At 37.5% G+C, this 21,361-nt stretch overlaps 1 protein-coding gene across 3 annotated transcripts in view; it reads left to right on the top strand.

Moving 5' to 3' along the window:
* PRKCI (protein kinase C iota) overlaps nucleotides 1-16,071 on the top strand; it is a 30,522-nt gene extending 14,451 nt beyond the window's left edge. For 2 of the 3 annotated variants that reach the window (XM_074834283.1, XM_074834284.1), the window contains exons 4-18: nucleotides 227-277; nucleotides 1,451-1,536; nucleotides 2,841-2,981; nucleotides 3,837-3,891; nucleotides 4,605-4,663; nucleotides 5,115-5,291; nucleotides 6,271-6,368; nucleotides 7,406-7,492; nucleotides 8,110-8,245; nucleotides 9,247-9,334; nucleotides 10,513-10,638; nucleotides 10,741-10,820; nucleotides 11,855-11,944; nucleotides 12,220-12,335; nucleotides 13,458-16,071. In XM_074834283.1, the coding sequence (XP_074690384.1) occupies nucleotides 227-277; nucleotides 1,451-1,536; nucleotides 2,841-2,981; nucleotides 3,837-3,891; nucleotides 4,605-4,663; nucleotides 5,115-5,291; nucleotides 6,271-6,368; nucleotides 7,406-7,492; nucleotides 8,110-8,245; nucleotides 9,247-9,334; nucleotides 10,513-10,638; nucleotides 10,741-10,820; nucleotides 11,855-11,944; nucleotides 12,220-12,335; nucleotides 13,458-13,545 (1,478 nt within the window). In that variant the 3' untranslated portion in view covers nucleotides 13,546-16,071. The remainder of the gene's footprint in view (nucleotides 1-226; nucleotides 278-1,450; nucleotides 1,537-2,840; nucleotides 2,982-3,836; nucleotides 3,892-4,604; nucleotides 4,664-5,114; nucleotides 5,292-6,270; nucleotides 6,369-7,405; nucleotides 7,493-8,109; nucleotides 8,246-9,246; nucleotides 9,335-10,512; nucleotides 10,639-10,740; nucleotides 10,821-11,854; nucleotides 11,945-12,219; nucleotides 12,336-13,457) is intronic. The other variant, XM_074834285.1, reaches the window with a different exon arrangement.
* Nucleotides 16,072-21,361: the final 5,290 nt, after the last annotated feature.

Genomic DNA, 21,361 nt, shown 5'->3' with positions numbered 1-21,361 from the left:
AACTTGGTTTATTCTGCTTTTTGCTTGTATTTCTCATGTATATTGCTGTTACATCCAGTAAAGGGTTTTGTGGCAGCTTTTCAGCTCACCTGCTCTTGCACAAGGTTTTGTTAAAACGCAGTCTGTGCTGTCTTCCTAAATGGTTGAGTGCCTTTCAAAAGTATTGTGTAAAATCTGTATTTTCTCTGAAATAAAAATTAATCAGAAGTCAATGTCCTTCTTGCAGTATTTCCCTGCGTACCAGAACGGCCTGGCATGCCTTGTCCAGGAGAAGACAGTAAGTAGGCATTTCAGTTAAGACGTACAGAAAATCAGGAATTCAGATTTCCTGTTTTAGATCTTGATGTTATATGGTTTGGCATCCTACACTTATGAATATTAATAATGCAAATCTCTGCAAATTAAATATTTAAAAGGAATAGAAAGTCTTGCTAAACTTAAATGTTGTTTGTCACTTCTGAATCATTGTTAATAAACATTTCACACTCCTGTTAACTATCCATGTCACTCTGCTTTCCTTGCTTTTGCCTCTTCTATTGTGACAGTTTTTTATCCTATTCCTGTCTTTTTGGTAGTTGCCAGATTGCTGGCTGACTAATGTGAACAAAGGCTTGTAACCAATGGTAATGACTTCTATCACCATTTAGAGACCTGTGGTTAATTCATTTTAAATTGATGTTTAGAGGTTTTGGAGAATACTCCTGATAGTACCTAAGTTATGGTAGCTAATGTACTAGACATTAAAGAGGTAATTTTTCTCTCTGTCTTAAAGTTTTGTAAGAGATCATGTGTATGTTATGCACACACACACATCTGTCAGCTTGATATCCAAGTCTCTGACAAATGAAAATGTGCGTGTTTAAAAGTTAACTTTGATGGTATGGATAATGCTGCTTTTCTGAAAAAATGAGGCTGCAAGCTGAATCAGAAATAGATTTGCGACGCAGTGTAGTTTCGTGTATTGTTTTCAGTTTTGGTTCCTGACATGTCTCTAGTAATAAAAAATAAAAATTAAAAAATCCAAACAGTGTCAGCTGTGGATATAAAACACTGCAGGATTTGCGCAAACAATCTTATAAACCAGGGCATGCTCCTGAAATTCACCTTCTTTCCTCCTTCCCCTTCCCCACAGCTCCTCCCCAAGTTTAGGTAAGGTACTGCATACTTTGCTCACAAGTGTTTGTATTGTTAGGGCAGTTTTCCTTCTCTTGACTCACTATTCCTTTTAACTTTGGAAAAGCAGAATTAACTTTGAGTTGATCAGGATATTCTGCTTAAAATTTTCTTCAAAACTTAAGAAAAAAAGATACTTGGAACATTACTCTGTGTTTCTGGAAGCTGCAAGAGTGAAACTGCTCTGCAAATCATTCTACACAGAAACGTCCATGACAAGATGTTATAGTTCTGTGTTTATATTTTTATGGATATAATCATATGTTTTTCCTCTTAGAATCCATTTATCGCCGAGGCGCCCGCCGGTGGCGAAAGCTCTATTGTGCAAATGGTCACACTTTCCAAGCCAAACGATTTAACAGGGTGAGACTCTTGTTGGGTACTTAAAACCACCGTACAGGGATGTCTTACTTTCGTAATTACAATGTCACTGCCTTGAAAAATCATAAGGTAGTTTCATTCTCATTTTTGTTGTTTGTCTATAGCATTTAGACTTTTGGTAACCATGTAGTTTTTGGGAAACCTGTTATTAAATTATGAGGAACTTAGGGAAAAAAAAATGGTTGCAATTCACTTTACATATACTCTGAAACCATTATATCAATCATATAAAAGTTCCCTTAAAATCTTCCCAGAGGGCAAACTTGAACACTGGCATTACGTGACTGTGAACTGAAAGTACATTTTCAGTTCTTTAACTTCTGGGAGTAAAAAGGTCTGAACTTGCTTACGCTGCATGGACTTTGCTTTCATGACTTTTAAATGAGAAAACGGAGATGTTTCTCCAAACGGCCTGCTTATTATGGCATGTAATCAACTGAAAATAACAAGCTATTTGTAATATTTTCAAGAAGCAATGTCAAATATAATTAGCTAAGGACCAAGAAGGCTATCTGCTGTATTTAGAAAAAGCAACAGCAAAAACCAAACCCAAGATATTTGAATAAGCCAGGTTCCTTGACAGCTTCAATAATCTCTCCTTCTTTTCTAAGCTTAGTGTATTGTGTGCTTAATGCTTGAGATTGTCTCCACTAAACTTCATCTTGAGCATCCTTCATACCTAACTTCTGCTTTTTTTTTTTTTGACCTTCCTGGTCAAAGGCTGTCAAGGCACCATAGTTTAACTTTCCACTTTTGCTTTCATAGGCACCATGTTTTCATGGTTCGTTTGAGTTGTTTTGTGACTGTCCTTCAGTGAGTGGTGATCTTTCCAATTCCTGTTATCTGGTGGTTTAATGTTTTGAAGCTTTTGCTCTACTGCCTTCCTCTGTACAAATGTAGGACTCATCTACACAGAGAGATGACAAGATACAGAGCAAATTAGCTTGATCACAGCAGGTTCAGCTGCAATGCTTTGGCCTGGAGTTGGCTCATGCCTCTCTGGGTCTGTGTGCAGCAGAAGAGGCTGCCTCTGCCTGCACCTTTCCATGTAGATGCACAATTTCTGTACAGCAGTTGCTGCGTATTGTTCAGTTGTAATTTGGGAGCTCCTCTGTATTGTATCTGCCTGTTCGTTCTTAAACTTTTCACATAGAGACTCTTGGTATAGTGGCAAGTTCAGTAGGGATCTCTCTGATCTCCTATCCTATGTTTTTTTGTTAATGAAAATGTAGCTGAATAGTTTTTCATTTTGGTCTTTAATCGGTTTTGTTGATTTGTTGTTCTAGAGAGCTCATTGTGCCATCTGCACTGACCGAATATGGGGCCTGGGTCGCCAGGGATATAAATGCATCAACTGCAAACTCCTCGTTCACAAGAAGTGTCACAAACTTGTCAATACTGAATGTGGCCGTCATACACTACAACCAGTAAGTAAAACTCATCTGATTAGTTGTCTTGAAAAAACAACCACCAACCAATCAGTCAAAAACCCCTGTTTTATACTAATGGCTTTCAAACTATGGTCTGCAAATGATCACAGTAGATGAAACATCTTTCTTTATGTTTACTGTGACACTTTGCAAGAAAGTTTGGGATTCATTTAGCAGAATGGCAATTTAGTGGCAAGTCAGAAGTCTAATTTTCACATCTGATATTTTTTCCTGTGTCAAATATGAACATATAACTGATATTTATCTCATCCTTCATGATGTTGTTACATAGCACGCGTATATATACATACGCACACGTGTTATTTGACATCTTCAAAGTGAAGCACAGGTAAACCAAATTCTCTAAATATCTGTTAGATTATTAGACTATTTCCCATTTTACAGAAAAGGAAGATGAAGTGCAGAAGTTTTGACTTTTCTTCCAAAAAATTCAAGTCCCCAGAAAAATTCAGATGATTACTGCTCCTGGTTTAACATTAAAAGCAGACAGCTACAAGTCTACATTTTGTGAATTCATGGGACTGATATATGTACTGCTGAAGTACTTGAGCTTTTCTGTCTCATTTGTCATCTGCTATAGTTCTTTATTCTGTTGTACTACATTATCACTTCAACAGCTTCTGGAAATGTCATAACTTCCAGAAAATAGGTAAAATAAGGACTGCAGTGGTTTCTTTTATTGTGTAGGGATTAGAGTAGTAACTATGATTAATCAAGTTAAAAAGTAGCTAGGTTATATTCCTCAGGGATCATTTATTTCATTTATTCTGTCTAAAATAATGTGTCTCGCACTTGGACAGTCTATTACAAAAACCCTGTGCATATTTGCAGGAACCAATAATGCCTATGGATCCATCATCAGTGCATCCAGATAATGTAGAATCGGGTAAGATGAATAATTTTTTTCTTTAAATTACTCTTTAAGTTGCTTAAACATGAATTTGGGTTTTAAAAATGAAGCGAAATAACTTTAAGTAAAATTACTTTAAAACCCCTTCATTACTTTTTTTCATAGGACAACAAAAATAGGACGACTTCTTAATGTGAAGTGGGATATAAATACAAAAATTCCTTAGTTTTCCATATTTATCAGTTTAAGAAACTTGGCTAAAAAGGAAGAATTTAGGCTGTCAGTTATGCTTTTCCATCAGTAAGCTGTGTACTTTAAATGTCCTGATCAAACAAACAAAAAAAACCCTTAACAGGGGGCTTTCTACTGAATCGTAGCCAAAGAAGTTAATTCTTGCAGCAGAGTGATGGTCCTCACACTTGAATTTGGATATAGATGATGAACAGGTTAAACACCAAACAAACCACTGTTCTGCACAAGATTGTCTGTGCATGGAGTCAAGTTTAATCTGAAGAGAACTCCAAACATAATTACAGGGTTTTATATTAGCCACATCTGCTTATTAATGCAGTATTGCAAAAAAAATTATTCTGGTGGTTTAAAAAAGAAACAGCACCGAATCAAACAGTTTTGAATACTTAGATGCATTTAAATTGTGTATCTCTCTGAGCTCTTGTGTGTGGAAATTTTAAGACAAAAGAAAACACTGCTGTATCGCTTCAGTCTAATCGTTTTTCTTGCACCTCTAGTGATTCCGTACAATCCCTCAAGTCACGAGAGCTTGGACCACGTTGGTGAAGAAAAAGAGGTAAAGTATCGTAACCATGGTAGCTGTATTCAGAGATTAAAGCCTTTGTCTCTCAGTTTCAAGATGTTAGTAATTTAACTTGTCACAAACTGAACACTAGTACATAAAGCACATTTGGATTGCTCACTCAGGTGTATGCACGTATGGCTTGCAAGCTGTTTTATTTTGAGCCTTGACTTGAGATGTGCTTTGATTTTGAAAGTATAGAAGTGCTTTGACTTAGAAGGTATTCCAAACTCCTCCAGTTTAATTTGTTTCTTATCTGTCAAGTCTCCTCTGCCTCCTTTCTTTCCCCTCATGTTCCTTTCCAGGACAGTCCAGTTTTAAGAAAAACAAGTGTTAATTGAATCAGTTGTTTATATTAATTTTGCTGTTTGGTTTGAAATGCTAGATTTTGCAGTTGTTAAAATTGGCAAGCCTGCTACTAATTTCAAATTATCTTCATCAATAGGCAATGAGCATTAGAGAAAGTGGCAAAGCTTCCTCCAGCCTGGGTCTTCAGGATTTTGATTTGCTCCGAGTTATAGGAAGAGGCAGTTATGCTAAAGTACTGCTTGTTCGATTGAAGAAAACTGAACGCATTTATGCGATGAAAGTGGTGAAGAAAGAGCTCGTCAATGACGATGAGGTAGGCAAGCTTTTTATCAGTAAATCGGGCAGCTCTTCAAAAGAGCTTCAGTATCTACCACAAAATGGGAGCCAGGCTTCTGGGTCTGCAACACTAATTGAAAATTATATGTGCGTTTCTTATACACACTATACTATAGAAGGTTCACAATAGAGATAACCAATTTTGAGGTCGTTATTGACAGACTGATAGCTCACAGCTGCCCTCCTGTGCCAGTGATTTCTGTCATGAGCCTCATTGCCTCTATTGTCAGCGTCTCCTTTTGTGATTAGGACCATCTGCAACAGTGCTCCTGCAGAATTCAAGTTAATAAGCCTGGCTTGCTTCATTATTTTGGAGCAGTATTCCCTATCTCTCCTATTATGTTGGCTTGCTGGGCTGAAAAAGAAAGGGGTGGAGTCTGATGTTCATATGTTCAGGTTTGGTTTTTTGTCACAAAGGAGAACTCACAATGTTATTTTAATTGCTCTTTAAATCGGACGTCCATCTTAACAATTTGTTTGTAGGTCATACAGTGATTAGTAGAAACTAACAGAATTGCACTATTAAAACTGCTAAACACCTCTTTTTGCTGAAGATTTCCCTTGTGTTTCTTTGGGCTACTCTGAAAAGACTCGAGTGACTGTGGTTTGCTATCCAAGAGCTTTTGCCTTTATTTCTCCATCTACCATTTATTTCTTCTGCATTTCCTGATGCTACTTTACATTTGTGTGCATCAGTTTATCTTTTATAGATGAGTGTTTTTTCAGTCCTAAGTAGTTACACAACAAAGCTAAAAGTACAGGACACTCAAGACAGGAAAAAAAAATAGTATGCTAAATGGTATTACTTCACATTGCAGAACTATATAATATTTAACTTCTTACAGTTAAAACAAGGATGGTAAAACACTTGAATATCTTTCTGCTAATTGTCGTTAATACTTGACCTAAGAAGTGCAACAATCCTTTTCTGAATGTCATTTTTCTTAAATGAATAGGATATTGATTGGGTTCAGACAGAGAAACACGTCTTTGAGCAGGCTTCAAATCATCCCTTTCTTGTTGGACTACACTCTTGCTTCCAGACAGAAAGCAGGTAAAGGTCATAAGATAATAAGAAGATAGTCTGATTCAAAAAATATTTCATACTGCTAGGCACCACAAAGGCCCATTTAATACGTTAAGTGTTAGGTAGGCAGCAAAAGTCAATGTACTGTAAATCATTGTAGCATTTTATGAGCAAAAGGCCATGTTCGTCATCTAAGCTTTTCATATTGGTGAGATGGAGAAGAATGTAAAGTACTGGTAGGTACGATGGGAAGGATTCTGGACATGAGGAGAGGTGCAGCTGGTAGGAAAAAAGGCTTAATGATATGAGGTAGGAGACAGAACCTAGAATGGGAGGAAAAAAAGGTTTAGGGAGAGAGAAATTAGAAGTACAAAAAATGAGGAAACTTATCTGACACTTTCATGGACTCTCTGAAGATGAGTCTCTGAGGAAGACTTGGAAAATAGAATCTGAATTTTAAAAAGGAAAACAGTAATAGAGAAGAAAATTATTATTTTCCTCTGTTATAGAAGAGATTGTAGTAGACTAATAAATTACTATTCTATACAGTAATAATTTTCAGTATATATAAATTTTTCAGTATACATAAATTATAATTATTGTATATTTAAACAACATCCTTGCTGTTTGAATAGGTGACAAACTAGTGGAGGGAAGTCAGAAGAAAGAGTATTCATAATATGCTAATAGCATTAACCAGAAACAAAGGAGATTAAAGGGATCAGGAAGGAAAATGAGAAGAAAAAAGAAAATACTTTTTTTCCCCTCGTTTGTCATAGAATCTGATGTGAATCTATTTATATAGTCACATACATAGTAATGACAAGCAGTAGCTGTAATGGTTTATTTCTTTTAGCAATAAAGGAACTATGTAGAGAAACTTTGTATACTTGATTTTTAACTTTGGGAATTTATTCAAAGTGAAGGAAAATTAGCGAAACCGGCGATATTACCAGAGAGATGGGAGGAGTTGAATTGACATTGTTTGATAACAGACCTGTAACATCTCAGACCTCTTTCAGCCTTGTATACAATCATTTGTAACAAACTCCTGTGTGTTTCAGGTTATTCTTTGTTATAGAGTATGTAAATGGAGGAGATCTAATGTTTCATATGCAGAGGCAGAGAAAGCTGCCAGAGGAGCATGCCAGGTATGTCTAATTCAAGATTTCTTGCATCAAAACAGTTGGTTTTCTGATACTGTGCAGTAGTGCAGAGATAATGATGATGAGCTAGAAAATCCTGTCCAGATGTTAAGGATTTAAGAAATGTAAAACTGCATACTCATTTTAATGCTGCAAGCTACCATATTTTTATTTCAAGGAGGAACTGTAATAGGAAGCACTTAGGTGGTGTTTGCATTAGCATTACCCTAGATGACTTCAGTCTGATATTTTTTTTTCTAGAAAAACACTTTTGTGTGTTGGGTTTTTTGTTTTTGTTTTTTAAAGGTCTAATGATATCAATGTGTTTCTCTTACAACAACCACTACCAGCTGTCCAGGCAAATGCTGAGTTCTTGGTGCATATGCTTCATCTCAGATGGTGAGATGAAAGGGATGATTTCAGTAGACATTAATATTAATTAAAAATAATTTTTGAAATGACTGTGGATAGAAACATTTGTATGATTATAAATAACTTACCCATTTCTCTGATGAAAAATATGAGCATATATAGGTTTATATTTAGATGTGTCATATTGCCAAGACTGTTGTTGTGGTTTGGGTTTTGATTACCTGAGTAATCAATATCTCTTTCTACACTAGGTTTTATTCTGCTGAAATCAGTCTAGCGTTGAACTATTTACATGAACGAGGGATAATCTACAGAGATTTAAAGCTGGATAATGTGCTACTAGATTCTGAAGGGCATATTAAACTCACAGATTATGGCATGTGCAAGGTAAGATCTAGTTCCTTGTTAATCAGTAAAATCAACAATTAAGAAATTGTAATGAATTAAAAGATGCAGAGGCTTAAAAATGTGAAATGTCAAGGTATTCATTTATACACAGTGCGGACAGGCTGTGTACTCATTTCATTTCTGTAAATAGAGAAAAAAATGCTGAAGTGCACAGACTACATATATATAATGATTATGTTTTTATAAAGCTGCTGTATCAACCTGATGAGAGGGGTAGGCTGAAATAGTCAAGATAACTTGATTCCAAAAAGAGCAAGAGGTTGAAATATATCAGTCACGCTTGCTCCCATTTGGATTCTATGACACTTCCCATTTTCTGTAGAAAAACGCTGTCACTACAAAGACACTGGAGTACAGTTTGACTTTGCCATCGAATTGCCATTATGCTGATCTATTAGAAGTATTTTAAATGCTGTAATTTTGGCTAAGCAACTGAAAAGCATAATCTAATACAGGTTGGAAAGGGCCGCAGGAAGTCTAATCCATCCTCCTGCTCAGAGGGTGCAGGCCAGGTTGCTAAGGGCTTTATTCAATTTGATCTTGAAAACTTCCAAGGATGAAGACTGCACAACTTCTTTGGGTTACACCCCCCCAACCCCACCATTCTGCATCCCATGCTCTTCTCTGAAAAGCTTGTTGTCTGTCCATTGCAACACCCCAGTCATGTAAGCTGTTCCACCATGCCTTGCTTATTCCCACTTGCCTCTCGCTGGAGATGTGGTGGAACTTACTGACTAAAACCTCAACAGATGTTGTCATCAACAGGTACGTGCCATCCTCTTGAGACTCTAGATGCAACCTACTTGGTTTCTTCTGAAACAAGTGGTGATTTGTGTTCATTTACATACAGATTTAAGTATAGTTTTACTAAAACGAAAGCGGTTTATTCAGGATGCTTAATTCAAAACTAAGTTCTTAGCAGAGGGGGAGTGTGGGATCTTTGGCTAACTGAAGTATTTTCTTCCCATCTTTTCTTAAAGGAGGGTCTGAGGCCTGGTGACACAACCAGCACATTCTGTGGGACTCCAAACTATATTGCGCCTGAAATTCTCCGGGGAGAGGATTATGGTAAATGGGATTTCTCACTGCTGCCATATAACTTTCACCTTGTCTCTTACTCCTTACTTGAGTTGTTTAGCAGTAGAAAGGATAAATCTCCATTAGACATGAAGTCACTCTTAATTCAGCATCCTGTCTGAAAAAGTAAATAAACCCTTCAAAGGAAGGACAGAAAACATCACACCAAGCAAATAAGATACCATGCCTTCCACATTTTAAATTTTTTTATCAGTCTTGAAGAATAGCTTGAGTCTTCCAAATTTATTATTGTTAATAACTATTTTAAATACTACTGATGATATACTTGCTGTCTTGAATTGTGTTCAGGTCTGGAGCTTGTATTTGGCAGTAGTGATAGTATTAGATACTGCAAAGGGCCTAGATAGTAGATCTCTCTTTCACAAATCTCAGTGTTAAAAATAAAATTGTCTGTGCAACTGCTTGTTCAGGAAGTCCACAAGATTCCTGAAGCAAGAGATGTGAGAGAGTATAGAGGGCTTGCTGTGTGTGTTTCCTATTACTTTTTCCCCCTAAGCTTCCAATACTGTGCCAAGCAGATCTTTGATCGGTTTTCTTCCATTAAGATTTTAACAAGTTCTACAATTAGTTCCAATTTTTTAAAAAAAGTACGTGTAACTTTTAAATGTACTATCTTATTTCAATTGAATGTCTCTTTCAGACTGGCTTCACCTCTTCCTTCCTTACCACAAACCTTCTAAGCCAACCAGACTTTATCAGCCCCAGCCTAGCTGTTAGAATTTTTTTCTTTAGCAGCAAATAGTACCACAGATATGCTTAGCTCCATAAATGACTGTCGTGCTACTATTAAGAATCACATACTTCCTCCTTGTCCTTATTCCCTGCTCTGAATAACCAATCCCATGTTAGTTAGTAATGACTAGGCTTAAATATTATCTAAATCTTTGTTAAGGTCTTGACACCAACCTTTAAGCTTTTTGTATTTCCTTTTCTTTGTACAGCATTTCCTTCCATTGTGCACATAACGAGCCAAGTAATGTCTAGTACAACTGTTACCTCTCCTTTGTTCAGATAATCAGAAAGACTTGGCAGTACTTGTATCTTTGAATTAATTCTTTCTTCTCAAAACATGCCTGTCTGTAGCCCCAAAAGTGTTGGTATTTTTGCTCCAAAATATCTGCAGTAGTGTTTTCTCCTCTGAATTCTAGGCTTCAGCGTAGATTGGTGGGCACTTGGTGTGCTTATGTTTGAAATGATGGCGGGCCGGTCGCCCTTTGATATCGTTGGGAGTTCTGACAATCCTGATCAGAACACAGAAGATTATCTTTTCCAAGGTAAGTACCATGAGTGTTCCTACACTTCAGTGCTTTGTTTCTACGTACTTTTAATCTAACTTTAAAGATGCAAAGGCTGATATGAACCTTGTTTTTTTGCAGTAATTTTGGAAAAACAGATCCGAATTCCTCGATCCCTTTCTGTTAAAGCAGCAGGTGTTCTAAAGAGTTTCCTTAATAAGGTAAGAGCTAAAAGGGACTATTTAAGACTTCTTAAGAGCAGCTGTTTTTTTAAAAGCATGTTGACTAGTTGATGTGTAATAGACATACTTTATCTGCCATAAACAGGGTACAAAAAGTGTGAGGCTAAAGCAGAATTCCAGTGGGGCTGGGGGACCTATTCTAGATACTTATCTTAAAACCCAAGGCTTCAGATTCTGAGACTGGGATCATGAATAAATTTCAAATTCAAAGGCTTAGAAATGCTCAGAGCGATTTCTTTAACCTGGGGAATTGGACAAACTTACCAGATTTATTTTGGTTCTTGAAGAGAAGCAGCTTAGCAAATCACTCTGACAACTGCTGATGATTTCATCGAGGGAAATGCAGAGGCAGTATGTGCTCACTGCTGGTAGCTAACCAGCCAGAGAGTCAAATGTGTGTGTGTGGTAGTGGACTAGTCCGAGCACATGCTGGCCTTTACTTAGTGAGTGTTAGATGAGTGGAGAGGAAGAGGTACAGGAGAAAACAGATTTGATTAAATTGTTCTAAGAAAGTAATACTGTTCAAGAGCACTGCTTCTTGGTTGTGTGTGCATGTGTGCATACACGTACATGGAGATGGAATTGTATTGTTAAAATAACGTTCTTTCCACTGTATATATCGGTAACCCGCAGTTACTATCCCAGTGTGATTGCCTGGCATAGTCAGTCTGCTCAGGGAGGGGCGGACAGGGAGAAGAATCAAATTCACTAACCAAGATGAATCAAATTCATCTAACCAAGTTTGCTCTGAAACATATGATATGTTTAAACAGGTTTTGAATAAAAGTGAAGAAAGCTGGCATGGTTGTTTATATAAAATTCCATTAAAGGCTTCCATATATTCATGCCTATTTCAGACAGTAAATTGGAACAGTTGCCAAAATAAAAAATGCTTAGTTCTTCAGTATCCCTTGTAACTGTGGTGTTTCATTTCTCATGGAATTTGTAACACTTGTATTTTATTCATGTGTAGGCCATGGCACCCATTTAGAAATATTTTCTTCCTTGTACAGGATCCAAAGGAACGTTTAGGCTGCCATCCTCAAACAGGATTTGCAGATATCCAGGGACATCCATTCTTTCGCAATGTTGATTGGGATCTGGTATGTGAATGCCCACTTATTTTCTTTGTATACATTATATTTTGGCTTATTTTCTTTGTATACAATGCTGGCTTGACAACTTTTTTTTTAGCATGAGAGATGATGTAAAAACTTCAAAAACTTTTACCCTTTTTACACACAATGAGTACGGTAGATTAATGAAATACTTGTAGAAAGTATACAAATGAAACTTAATAGTAACTTCCAGCCTTGTTTAAAAATAATTCAATAGCTTGTAACTCGTTCTTGGTTTCACTAAGTGCACTTATTCTTAGATGGAGCAAAAGCAAGTGGTGCCTCCATTTAAACCAAATATATCTGGAGAATTTGGTCTGGATAACTTTGATTCCCAATTCACCAATGAACCTGTGCAGCTCACTCCAGATGATGAGTAAGTAATGTAGAATTTAAGAAGTTCTCATAAGTCAGTGGAGTTATAAAACTTCATCTAATAGCTGTAGTTGTAGTCCATAGAAGATACGTAAAGCAGTAAATAACATTTTCTTGTGGTAGTTTGGTGAAAATCGTTATGTGTCCTCATAGTAGACTTCATATGGCTGGATTAAGTATTGTCTTCTGGCATGCTGTTAAAATCAACTAACAGTGGGAAAGTTGCTATAAAGAATCTTAGTTCAGGGAAAGATGAATAAGTGCTATTTTACAAGTTTTAGTGGTATCATCTGCAAGAAATGAACGTGTGAAGGAAAAGACCTGTTTTGTCAAGTGGTTTATTTTAGCTTTAAGCCATGAGATTTCTAGAATGTTAGGTTTAAATTGAATTTATCTTGGGTGTTCTGAGCAAGAGAAGATGCTTTGTTTGGCTTGTTTGGGTATTTTAAATTGTAGTAGTCAAATGAGATTATCCTGGATGAAAAGCCTTGCTAATATCCATGGTAATGCATTTGGGTTTCGTAGTGGATTTGTGGTTCCTTACTCCTGAGGGGCACTGATTTGAAATGAGGAGGGAAGGGCCTTTCCAGTTTGACTGAGCTACTGCTATTCGCATTTCAAGAATTTTTCTAGGGTTTTGTATATTGTTCATGTATAGGTAAGCACAAACAGTGAATGATAACTGTTACCTATGCACCTTAATTAGGTCTGAGATCCAATGTCCTTCATCCCTTTGTATGTGCATAATGTACAAATAAAGTTTAGAAAAGTTGCTCATGCAGGTTGCAGTATTTATCACATCCTAATATTTTCAGTTTTTTACAAAATTGACTGTTTTGGGCAAGTTTTAAAACTGCAAACCTTGCAGATTGCTTTGTGGGGAGAATATGTGCGTGAGAGCAGCTCAGTCACTGCTCCTGAGTGGTTTTATTTTTTGTTACTGTTATAGGGGCTAAAAAAAAAACCCAGCAGTAACTGTAAGGATGGAATGGGACAAAAGAGAGAAGGGAAATGTTCTCAATTGCAATCCATTGTACAGGTCTAAATTTTAAGACAAACTATAAGTTAATATTGTTACCTTTTTAATTTTGCTGAACTAATGGCTGTTTTTTAATCTTAATAGTGATATTGTGAAGAAGATTGATCAATCTGAATTTGAAGGCTTTGAATATATAAATCCTCTCTTGATGTCAGCTGAGGAATGTGTCTGAATTCTCCATTTCTGGACTGTGCCAATTGTTACTCTGTTTGTTTCTGCATGGATAAACATCTCTTCATTTGGATGCACTTGCATAAAATGAGTAACTGAACATCTTACCCTTTGCCACCTAGTGTGAATTCCTCACGAATTTTCTTTTTTGTTAATTGTCGTCCAGGACAGTTGTTATGCTTGAACCTTCGGCTGCCAGATTTAAAATGTTAAACTTTCCAACAGTCTTGCCAAACTTGAATTTTAATATAGAAGTTGGTCTCTGGGGCTCCTGACTGAACAATGGGGTCTGGCTGTATAATCTGCCAATACAGCATTCTGATAAAACAAAGTTTTCTTACTGCTTTAAGAATACAAATTGCATTAAGGGATATAATAAAATACCATTGAAGGACTTCCATTTTTCCAGCGAGACAAGTAAGACCTTATGACTTCTGTAGCTCGAAATCTTTTCTTTCTAAACATCCAATTTCCCTATTCTCCTTAGACTTAGAGCTATGTTATTCTCTTCAGATTGAAATGACAGGAAGGAGAGCAGATTTTTAAACTGAAGAGGCCAAGAATGGCTGCTTTCATAGGCTATATTGATCTATTCAAACGGAGATAATGATATCTCAATAATGCTCTGAAATTAGACACTAGGAATTGTACACTGATACATGGAGAGTGCCTTTCTGAGCCTGTCCCTTTCCGTGAGGGTTGCACATGGTATAAAGTGTCAGTTTAAATAAATGGAATTCAGTTAATACTTTGAAAAGTTAAAATCTGCAGAGTGTAATTTAGCAGTAACGGGCAGCTAATACTGACGGATGTAGAACATCATTCTATTATTTATTGCTTTTACACTTGCTGTCTTAACTGTATCAGAACTGCATGTGTTACAGCTATGGCCTAGATGAGGGCATTTGTTTCCTTTTTTTTAATCTTATTGCCATACTGTTGGAAATGCATTTGACTTTGCCAGTGGAAAAAGCACATCTAGGAAGAAATAGGTGCTGTCCACAATGACTCCCTTAACTTCCTCACCTGTAGATGGTGATTTGCAATCACAATCGAACCCTACATGTTGGTAGTAGACTCAAAGTTAATAGTAAAGTGGTTGGAATGAATTGAAAGAATGGTTCAAACTAGGACTTTTGGGAGGTGTGATTCTTACATTTCATGTTAGTAAACAGTGTAATATACAGCACAGATAATTCTTATTTTTAATGTTTAAGAAACAGTTTTGAATGTCTAAGGCTGAAGAAATGCCAAATGTACCACTTTTTTTTTTTATTATTATTCTGGGGAAAAGGGATTAAGAGACATTGAAGAAAAGAATCTATGTTATGTAAGTATGAGCTATAAGGCAAGCTAAGCGTTACTGAAAGCAGATCTAAGTATCTGTAAGCACAAGTTAGCAAACCTTATCTGAAGCTTTTAATAAGACTTCTGCTTGGTCAGTGTCTCTCCTTGAAAATCCTTGTATGGCGACACTGTAAATTCATAGCACAAATCTTCTGGTGTATGTTTTTTTCACTTACATGTTAGCTTCAAGGAGAGAGATTGCACAAATACACAGCAGGGTCGTGGTGTGGTATTTTAGTTCATGTTTTTCTTTGCAACGTGAATGGGAAACTCTTGAGGTATTGGGCTGAGTTTTCAGAACTGGGAAGTGATTGAAGAGGCCTCAATTTCAGGGAAGCATTGAACCTCCGCACTGTTAAAAAACAGGTTCCCTTAAACTCAAGTTATATATTTTCAAATGTTAAAATATCAGAGTAGACCTACTTTTAAAGTGCAGCTAGTAACTTCAGCATGTTTAGTTCATGTCAAGTGAACTGCTTGCATGCAGTTTTAAAATTGTGATTAATTGCTTAGCCTCTAACTTCTACACCTGCATGACTAGTTTAGACATCAGGACTTAACTGATATTAGACTTGGAAATTATCTAAAGCAAACAAGAAAAGCCTTGTCTCTGCAGTGGCTTAACTTCATATGAGGTGTTAAATAAAATGGCTTTAGGTAAGGAAGGGCATTTCTGCTGTTCATCACAGAAGAGTAATGGAATAAAACACTGTCTTTGCTTAAAGCAAAAGTTATTTTTTTTATAGATAATGTCACAGAAAAGGTAACTTTTTCTATTTACATATCTAACCATTAAGAATGTCTCTAAGTGACAAACGTCTTAAATAACTGTAAATCCATTTTTAAACCTTTTCTTCAAAGTGCCATGATATTAACAGTTATTTTTTTCATTGTTAAGCATATAGCAACTGTCATAAATATTCAGAAGGGACATTGGGTGTAAACAGTCCAGTGCAGTAGGCTTTGTCTTTTGGAGAAAGTGTCTGCATCAGAAGCATGATGTATTTATGTGGAGCAACCTCCTTTTTGTATGCGAGTTGGATTCTTATGGGTGCTCTGCTAGTTAATATTGTCACTACTATTTTCCTGTTTCATACGGAATATGGTCTTGAATGTTGTTGTGTAATCATTCCCTTTATTTGTGCACACTTTTTACTTTAAATAAAACATTTATATTAGGCCTCTGTGTGTTTAAACTCTAAAACAAATACTGCAAAATGCTGGGCTTTGCGTGGGGTGGTTGTCTGACCTTTAAATATCCAGGTCCCACAGGAGTGTTGTTCTAATGTTATAACTTCTTCTAGAAGATAGCGGTGTGATAGACCACAGCAACCTGAGAAATACCTCCCTCGGCCTGTGTTCCCTGAGCATGTCTGAGAATGCAGGGCCCTCTCCAGCGTGGTTTGCCAGCCTTGCATTCATTGTGCCCTCTGGAGAAAAAGCACCCCTGTAGGTTCTGTCTTTCGTTCCAAAAGTAAGTAGTGAGGCTTCAGTCAGCTGCGCAGATACAGAAAGCTTCAAGTAAACTATGAAATGCAATTCTAGCTTGCTTGACCCAAGGACCTCTTTCAGCTGGAACTTCTAAGACGTCATCTCGGCTGCCAGAGCTGGGGATTTGGAGTTTAGAGCAACACTCTCATCTGCTGCGCTTACTTCTGCATGATTTCTTTCTTTGTTTCTTCAACTCCTCCCCCGCATTCTCGCAGATTTCTGACACGGAGGGCAAGGGCACTTACCTCATACCCTGCTGCAGATGCAGTGTTTTAATAGATCTCTACTTCGATATCTGTGTTATCTATATTTTTAAAAGAGATTTCCTCTTGCAATCTGGCTTGTTATTAAAAGTATGTATCGGCAGTCCTAGGCAAATGCTGCAGATGGTTGCATATCTTAAATGCTTAACCTCCCCCCACGCACACTTCTTGTTTCTGTTCAGTTTGGTGGCCAACTGCTCTCGGCTCAGTCTGAGCAATTGTTTATGTTAGGATACTCTATAAAAGAAATTAATAGCTTGTATAATCTATATATACTTGATACCTTAACTGCTCAGCATGCATCCTCACTTCATGATGCATAAGCAGTTTAAACAAAGGTGTCTGAAATTGCCTATAGATTAACGGTGTTTTCCTGGGAAGAGGGAGGTGGGGATTGGAGCCCCTTTCAGAAAAAGGGGATTTTATCATATCTTGCATTTTCTTGAGAAGAGTTTGTGGTGGTGCAATTCTTAACACAGACACACACACACACAGACACACACACCCACAGACACCCACCCACACCCCCCCACACCCCCCCCCCCCCCCCCCCCCCCCCCACACACACACCCACCCACCCACCCCCACCCCACACCCCCCACCCCCCGCCTCTCTTTGTTGGGCTGCTTGGCGCTACATGCGATTCCACCCACATCCCCCGAGCTATACACCAGTCTGCGGAGATAAGGACTGATAACGTTAACGAGCCTGGCTCCTGCCCCCTGCCGATTGCTCGGAAACGGCTATAACGGCCCATCATCTCCTAAGGGCCTGGCACACCTGTGCCTGGGATGGGGTCAGATGGGAACAATAACAGAGTTGCACATTCATGAAGTTCTTGTGCAACTGCTGGAAGGCACCAGATGGTATCTGACAAAAGTCAATTACCTTGGACCCTATAAACTGCGACCATCAGGGAGACCCTCGGAGCTCTCCTGGATCGCAGCGGGCCTGTGACCAGAACCTCCCCTGAGCTGGGACGCCTCTCAGGTACCAAACCCGTAAGGTGTCGTCTGCTCCAGACGGAAGGCCAGGGCGAAGTCCACCCGCTCGAGTCTCAATTATCGCCGGTTGAGGAATGCCAAGGCATTGTGAGTATTTGCTCTAAACTCAAGAGGGAAATTTTCTTGGAGCTAGCTTCTCTTTCACCCGTCCTTTCTCTGTTTATTGGGGGGGGGTACGTATACTTGTTTCTGTGTGTGTTTGTCTGTTTTGTGTTTATTCTACTGAATCCAAATACCTTTTTCCGTGTGTTTGTCCATTTTGTGTATGCGCATATATATATATATAAATTAAGGTACTGTTAAGTAAGTTAGTGTGAGTCTTGTCATTTTAGAATCTGTGAATAAGTCCCTTTTCTTTCAGTATTTCTGAATTATTTTATAATAATAAATTGCTGTTAGTTATTAATAAACCTAGATTTCTTACTAAATCATTACTGTGTCAATACTTTCATCCGCGACAGAGTTCTGTTAGGGTTTAAGACTTCTTTTTTTCCTGTTTATGATATAGGGATCTAAACTGTGTACTTGAAATGCATGATCTTACCATTTAATCACCAACAATTAAAGGCAGAGAAGCATCTCCATCCTGGATGTGTTTGCAGGAGGTGGGCTTTTTCAGGCATAAATAGAACCAGAAATCTGTTGCGTCCGCATTTGACTTCTAAGCTTGAACAAAGTGTCTGGGCTTATATCCCTCTTGCATTGGGTGGTGAAGCATCTGGCTGAACAGCTGAGTTTTGACCTTGATTTTAGATGTAGAAATTAAGTCATAGCTCAGGTTCTTCATTAGCTGTTGTGTATTTTACAGAACAGCTTCCAAAGTAACTCATCCTGTAAGATGTGATGGATGCTAAAATCTATCAACTTTTTGTGCTTTACCCAATTACAGATCTTATAGTATCTCTAATACAGTATCTTGTCTGTGTTAATCTGTCATAGCAGGTTTCACAAGAGTGGTCTTAAGTATTACAATTTAGCATTAAAAATCACTAAATTTTTTTTTTCTTTAAAATGCTCAAGCTAATATCTTCAGAGGAGAAAATGCACAATTTTTTTTCTCTGTTCAGTGTTAAATTGCGTTCTTTAGCATCTTCAGAGACTGTGTATATGGAAACAGTTTTTTTAAAAAATGCCTCTTTCTGCAGAAAACCCCCTTTGTTCATAAATATGCAACTTGAATCTTACTCGTAAAACTGTGACAAAGTTCTTTACACGCTTAGCAGTTTGATGAACAACTTTGTATCTATGTTAACCAGCTCAACTGAAAGATAATTTTATTTTGTTTTAATATGATATTTGGCACTTCACTTTATAGGCAGTAGTTTAAAGGATTTATTTTTATTTGCACTTAGAAATGCAGATTAGTTTGTCTCACTTGCCCTTCTTCCTAGTGTGCGAGTGGAAGAGGTATCAACCCCAGCGACTGTCAAAGGTGGCCTGCGAGGAATTCAGAGGAGCATGTGTGGGGAGGATGGGACTTACTCTTTTTTTTTTAAACACCCTTTTTTTTGCTTCATGATATCTTGGAGGTTTGTGGTTTTGAGTATGTCCTGCTTGGTATTATCTTAGAAATATATGACATAAAAATTACGCACTTTCCAGGGAGCCGCTTGGTTTCCCATTTATTATTATATATCCCCCATTTTTTATTTTAACTGAAAATGAAACTTTCATAGTCACTATTTCATTGCAAAGTAAAAATTTCTTTTTTAAATTTTTTTTTTTTTCCTTAGAGCTGACTTAAAAGATGAAAGACAAAAATTCTGTACAGGCTGCCTCGGTGTTAAACCTATGGTGTTGAAACCAAGCAGTGAAGGTGCTATTTGTGAACTGCATTTTAAGATAACCTTAAATGTTAATTGTGTAAGCTTCCACAGAGCTTTGGCACTTCTTGAAAATTCAGAGACCTTAATAATAAAAGGAAGATTCCTCCTATGCTCTGTTAGGGCAATTTATTGCATCTTGCAGAGGTCTGTAACTCGGCTTTTAGTTGCACAGTGCCTTTGGAACTGCTTTTCACAGTCTACAGTAGAAGTTGTAGGCAGAGTTAACATCTTTTTTTAGATAATCCTCTACCTACAAACTTTTGTCTTACATTGCCTGATTATTGTAGCTCTATAGCAACACTATCATTACAGCACAATAGCTACCAGGATTTGCAACCTGAAATGGAAAATGTGCAGCAGAACTTGAGAAACCCACATTAAACAATGGCACTGAATTCCTAAGCTTCCATGACATCAGTAGGTCTAATAAAAGATGTAATATCTGCCTACAGACATTGCTTTCCTTGCATCCATAGATCAGTCCCGCTGTGGTGTTATAAATATTGTATTTTCTTCAGTAAATTTAAAATGGAAATATGGCATAGTGTGTTTCACTGATTGGTACTTGAAGAGAATTATTTTTTATCGGATCCTAAACTCCTAGAGGGTGGAGAAGACGGGAATGTCCAGAATGTCTGGACAATTGTATCACAGGCCCATGTCTTTCAGGATCAGCTCCAAAAGCTGGTAGATTCAGAAATCTTGTTTTAATCTGCTATATTGTTGTGGCTTTTAAGCAAATCTTGTATCTGCTTAATAAGTACGTACAGAGCGTTAGTATTCTTCACAAATGTGCTTACTTTTCCATAAAGCTATTTCTTGTCTTACCCTCAGATGTTTTATTGCAGAAGAATGAAGAATTAAACTGAATTTAAGCAGACAATTGACATCAAACACGAATGCACTTTTGCATGTTCTCCATCCCTTTCCTCAGTCTCCCTGCCCTGCACAAACGCAGTTCACATTTTTGTGTAAGGTTTAGCACTTGTACTCCAGCAGCTGCTTTGCCTCTCATTGTTTGCTTAACTGTAAATGGAGGAAAAATACCAATATTTATAAAATCCTTCTGCAGAATCATTACATGAAGCAATGCTCTTTTCTGTCGAAGGCTGGAAGTGCTGCAGAAGCATTTGATGTAGCAGCCAGAGTGAGACGATGCTTGCAGAGTCCTGTGTAATTGTGTTGCTGCAGGCTAAAGAACAGCATTTATGAAAAGCACCAGGGTACTACTCCACACTGCTGCACAATGCTGGAATTCATTTAAACATGTTTAAAACACTTCCCTGCTTTGAAAAGTACAGACAACAAGCGGAGATATAAAACTGCACATTGAGGTGGAATGGCTGATGTTTATTAACCACTGTGTGCTGCTAAACTGCATCAAATGCTGTTGGATGCAAAGATGAGCCAAGAGTAGGTTTATGGTCCAACATCCATGAAATTTCCTTAAATACACAGATCCTATTTGTGATGAAGCTCAAGTGGCTGGAAGGTACCCAAGTGCCAGTCCTGATAATCCTTCAGTTCCTGAAGCTCAAATAACGCATAAAGCCTGATATTTTTATACCTATGTGTTTCAGCTGAGATTCTGCTGCTATGAGGAGTGACACAGATGAACTCTGGCAAAAGGAGATGGAAAGTAGCAGGGTAAATGTAAGTAAGGAAAAGTGCCCTTCCCATAACAGTAGTAGTTATGATGATAAATGCTCCCTGAGGAAAGACTGAGTCAATCTTTAGTGATTTACAGTAAAAATAGAGAAAATGAGGATGGAAGAGGACAAATGGAGTATTAAGGGGGGGGGGGAATAGCATTTCTCCGATACTTGTGTTCTTCCCAGTACTAAATCTTGGTTCCAGTTTTTGGGAAGCTTTTATCTCTGCTTTGG

Source organism: Strix aluco, chromosome 9 (assembly GCF_031877795.1).
Source record: "Strix aluco isolate bStrAlu1 chromosome 9, bStrAlu1.hap1, whole genome shotgun sequence".
NCBI lineage: Eukaryota > Metazoa > Chordata > Aves > Strigiformes > Strigidae > Strix > Strix aluco.
The sequence above is the reverse complement of the archived record's forward strand: the minus strand, read 5'-3'. Positions and strand labels throughout refer to the sequence as shown.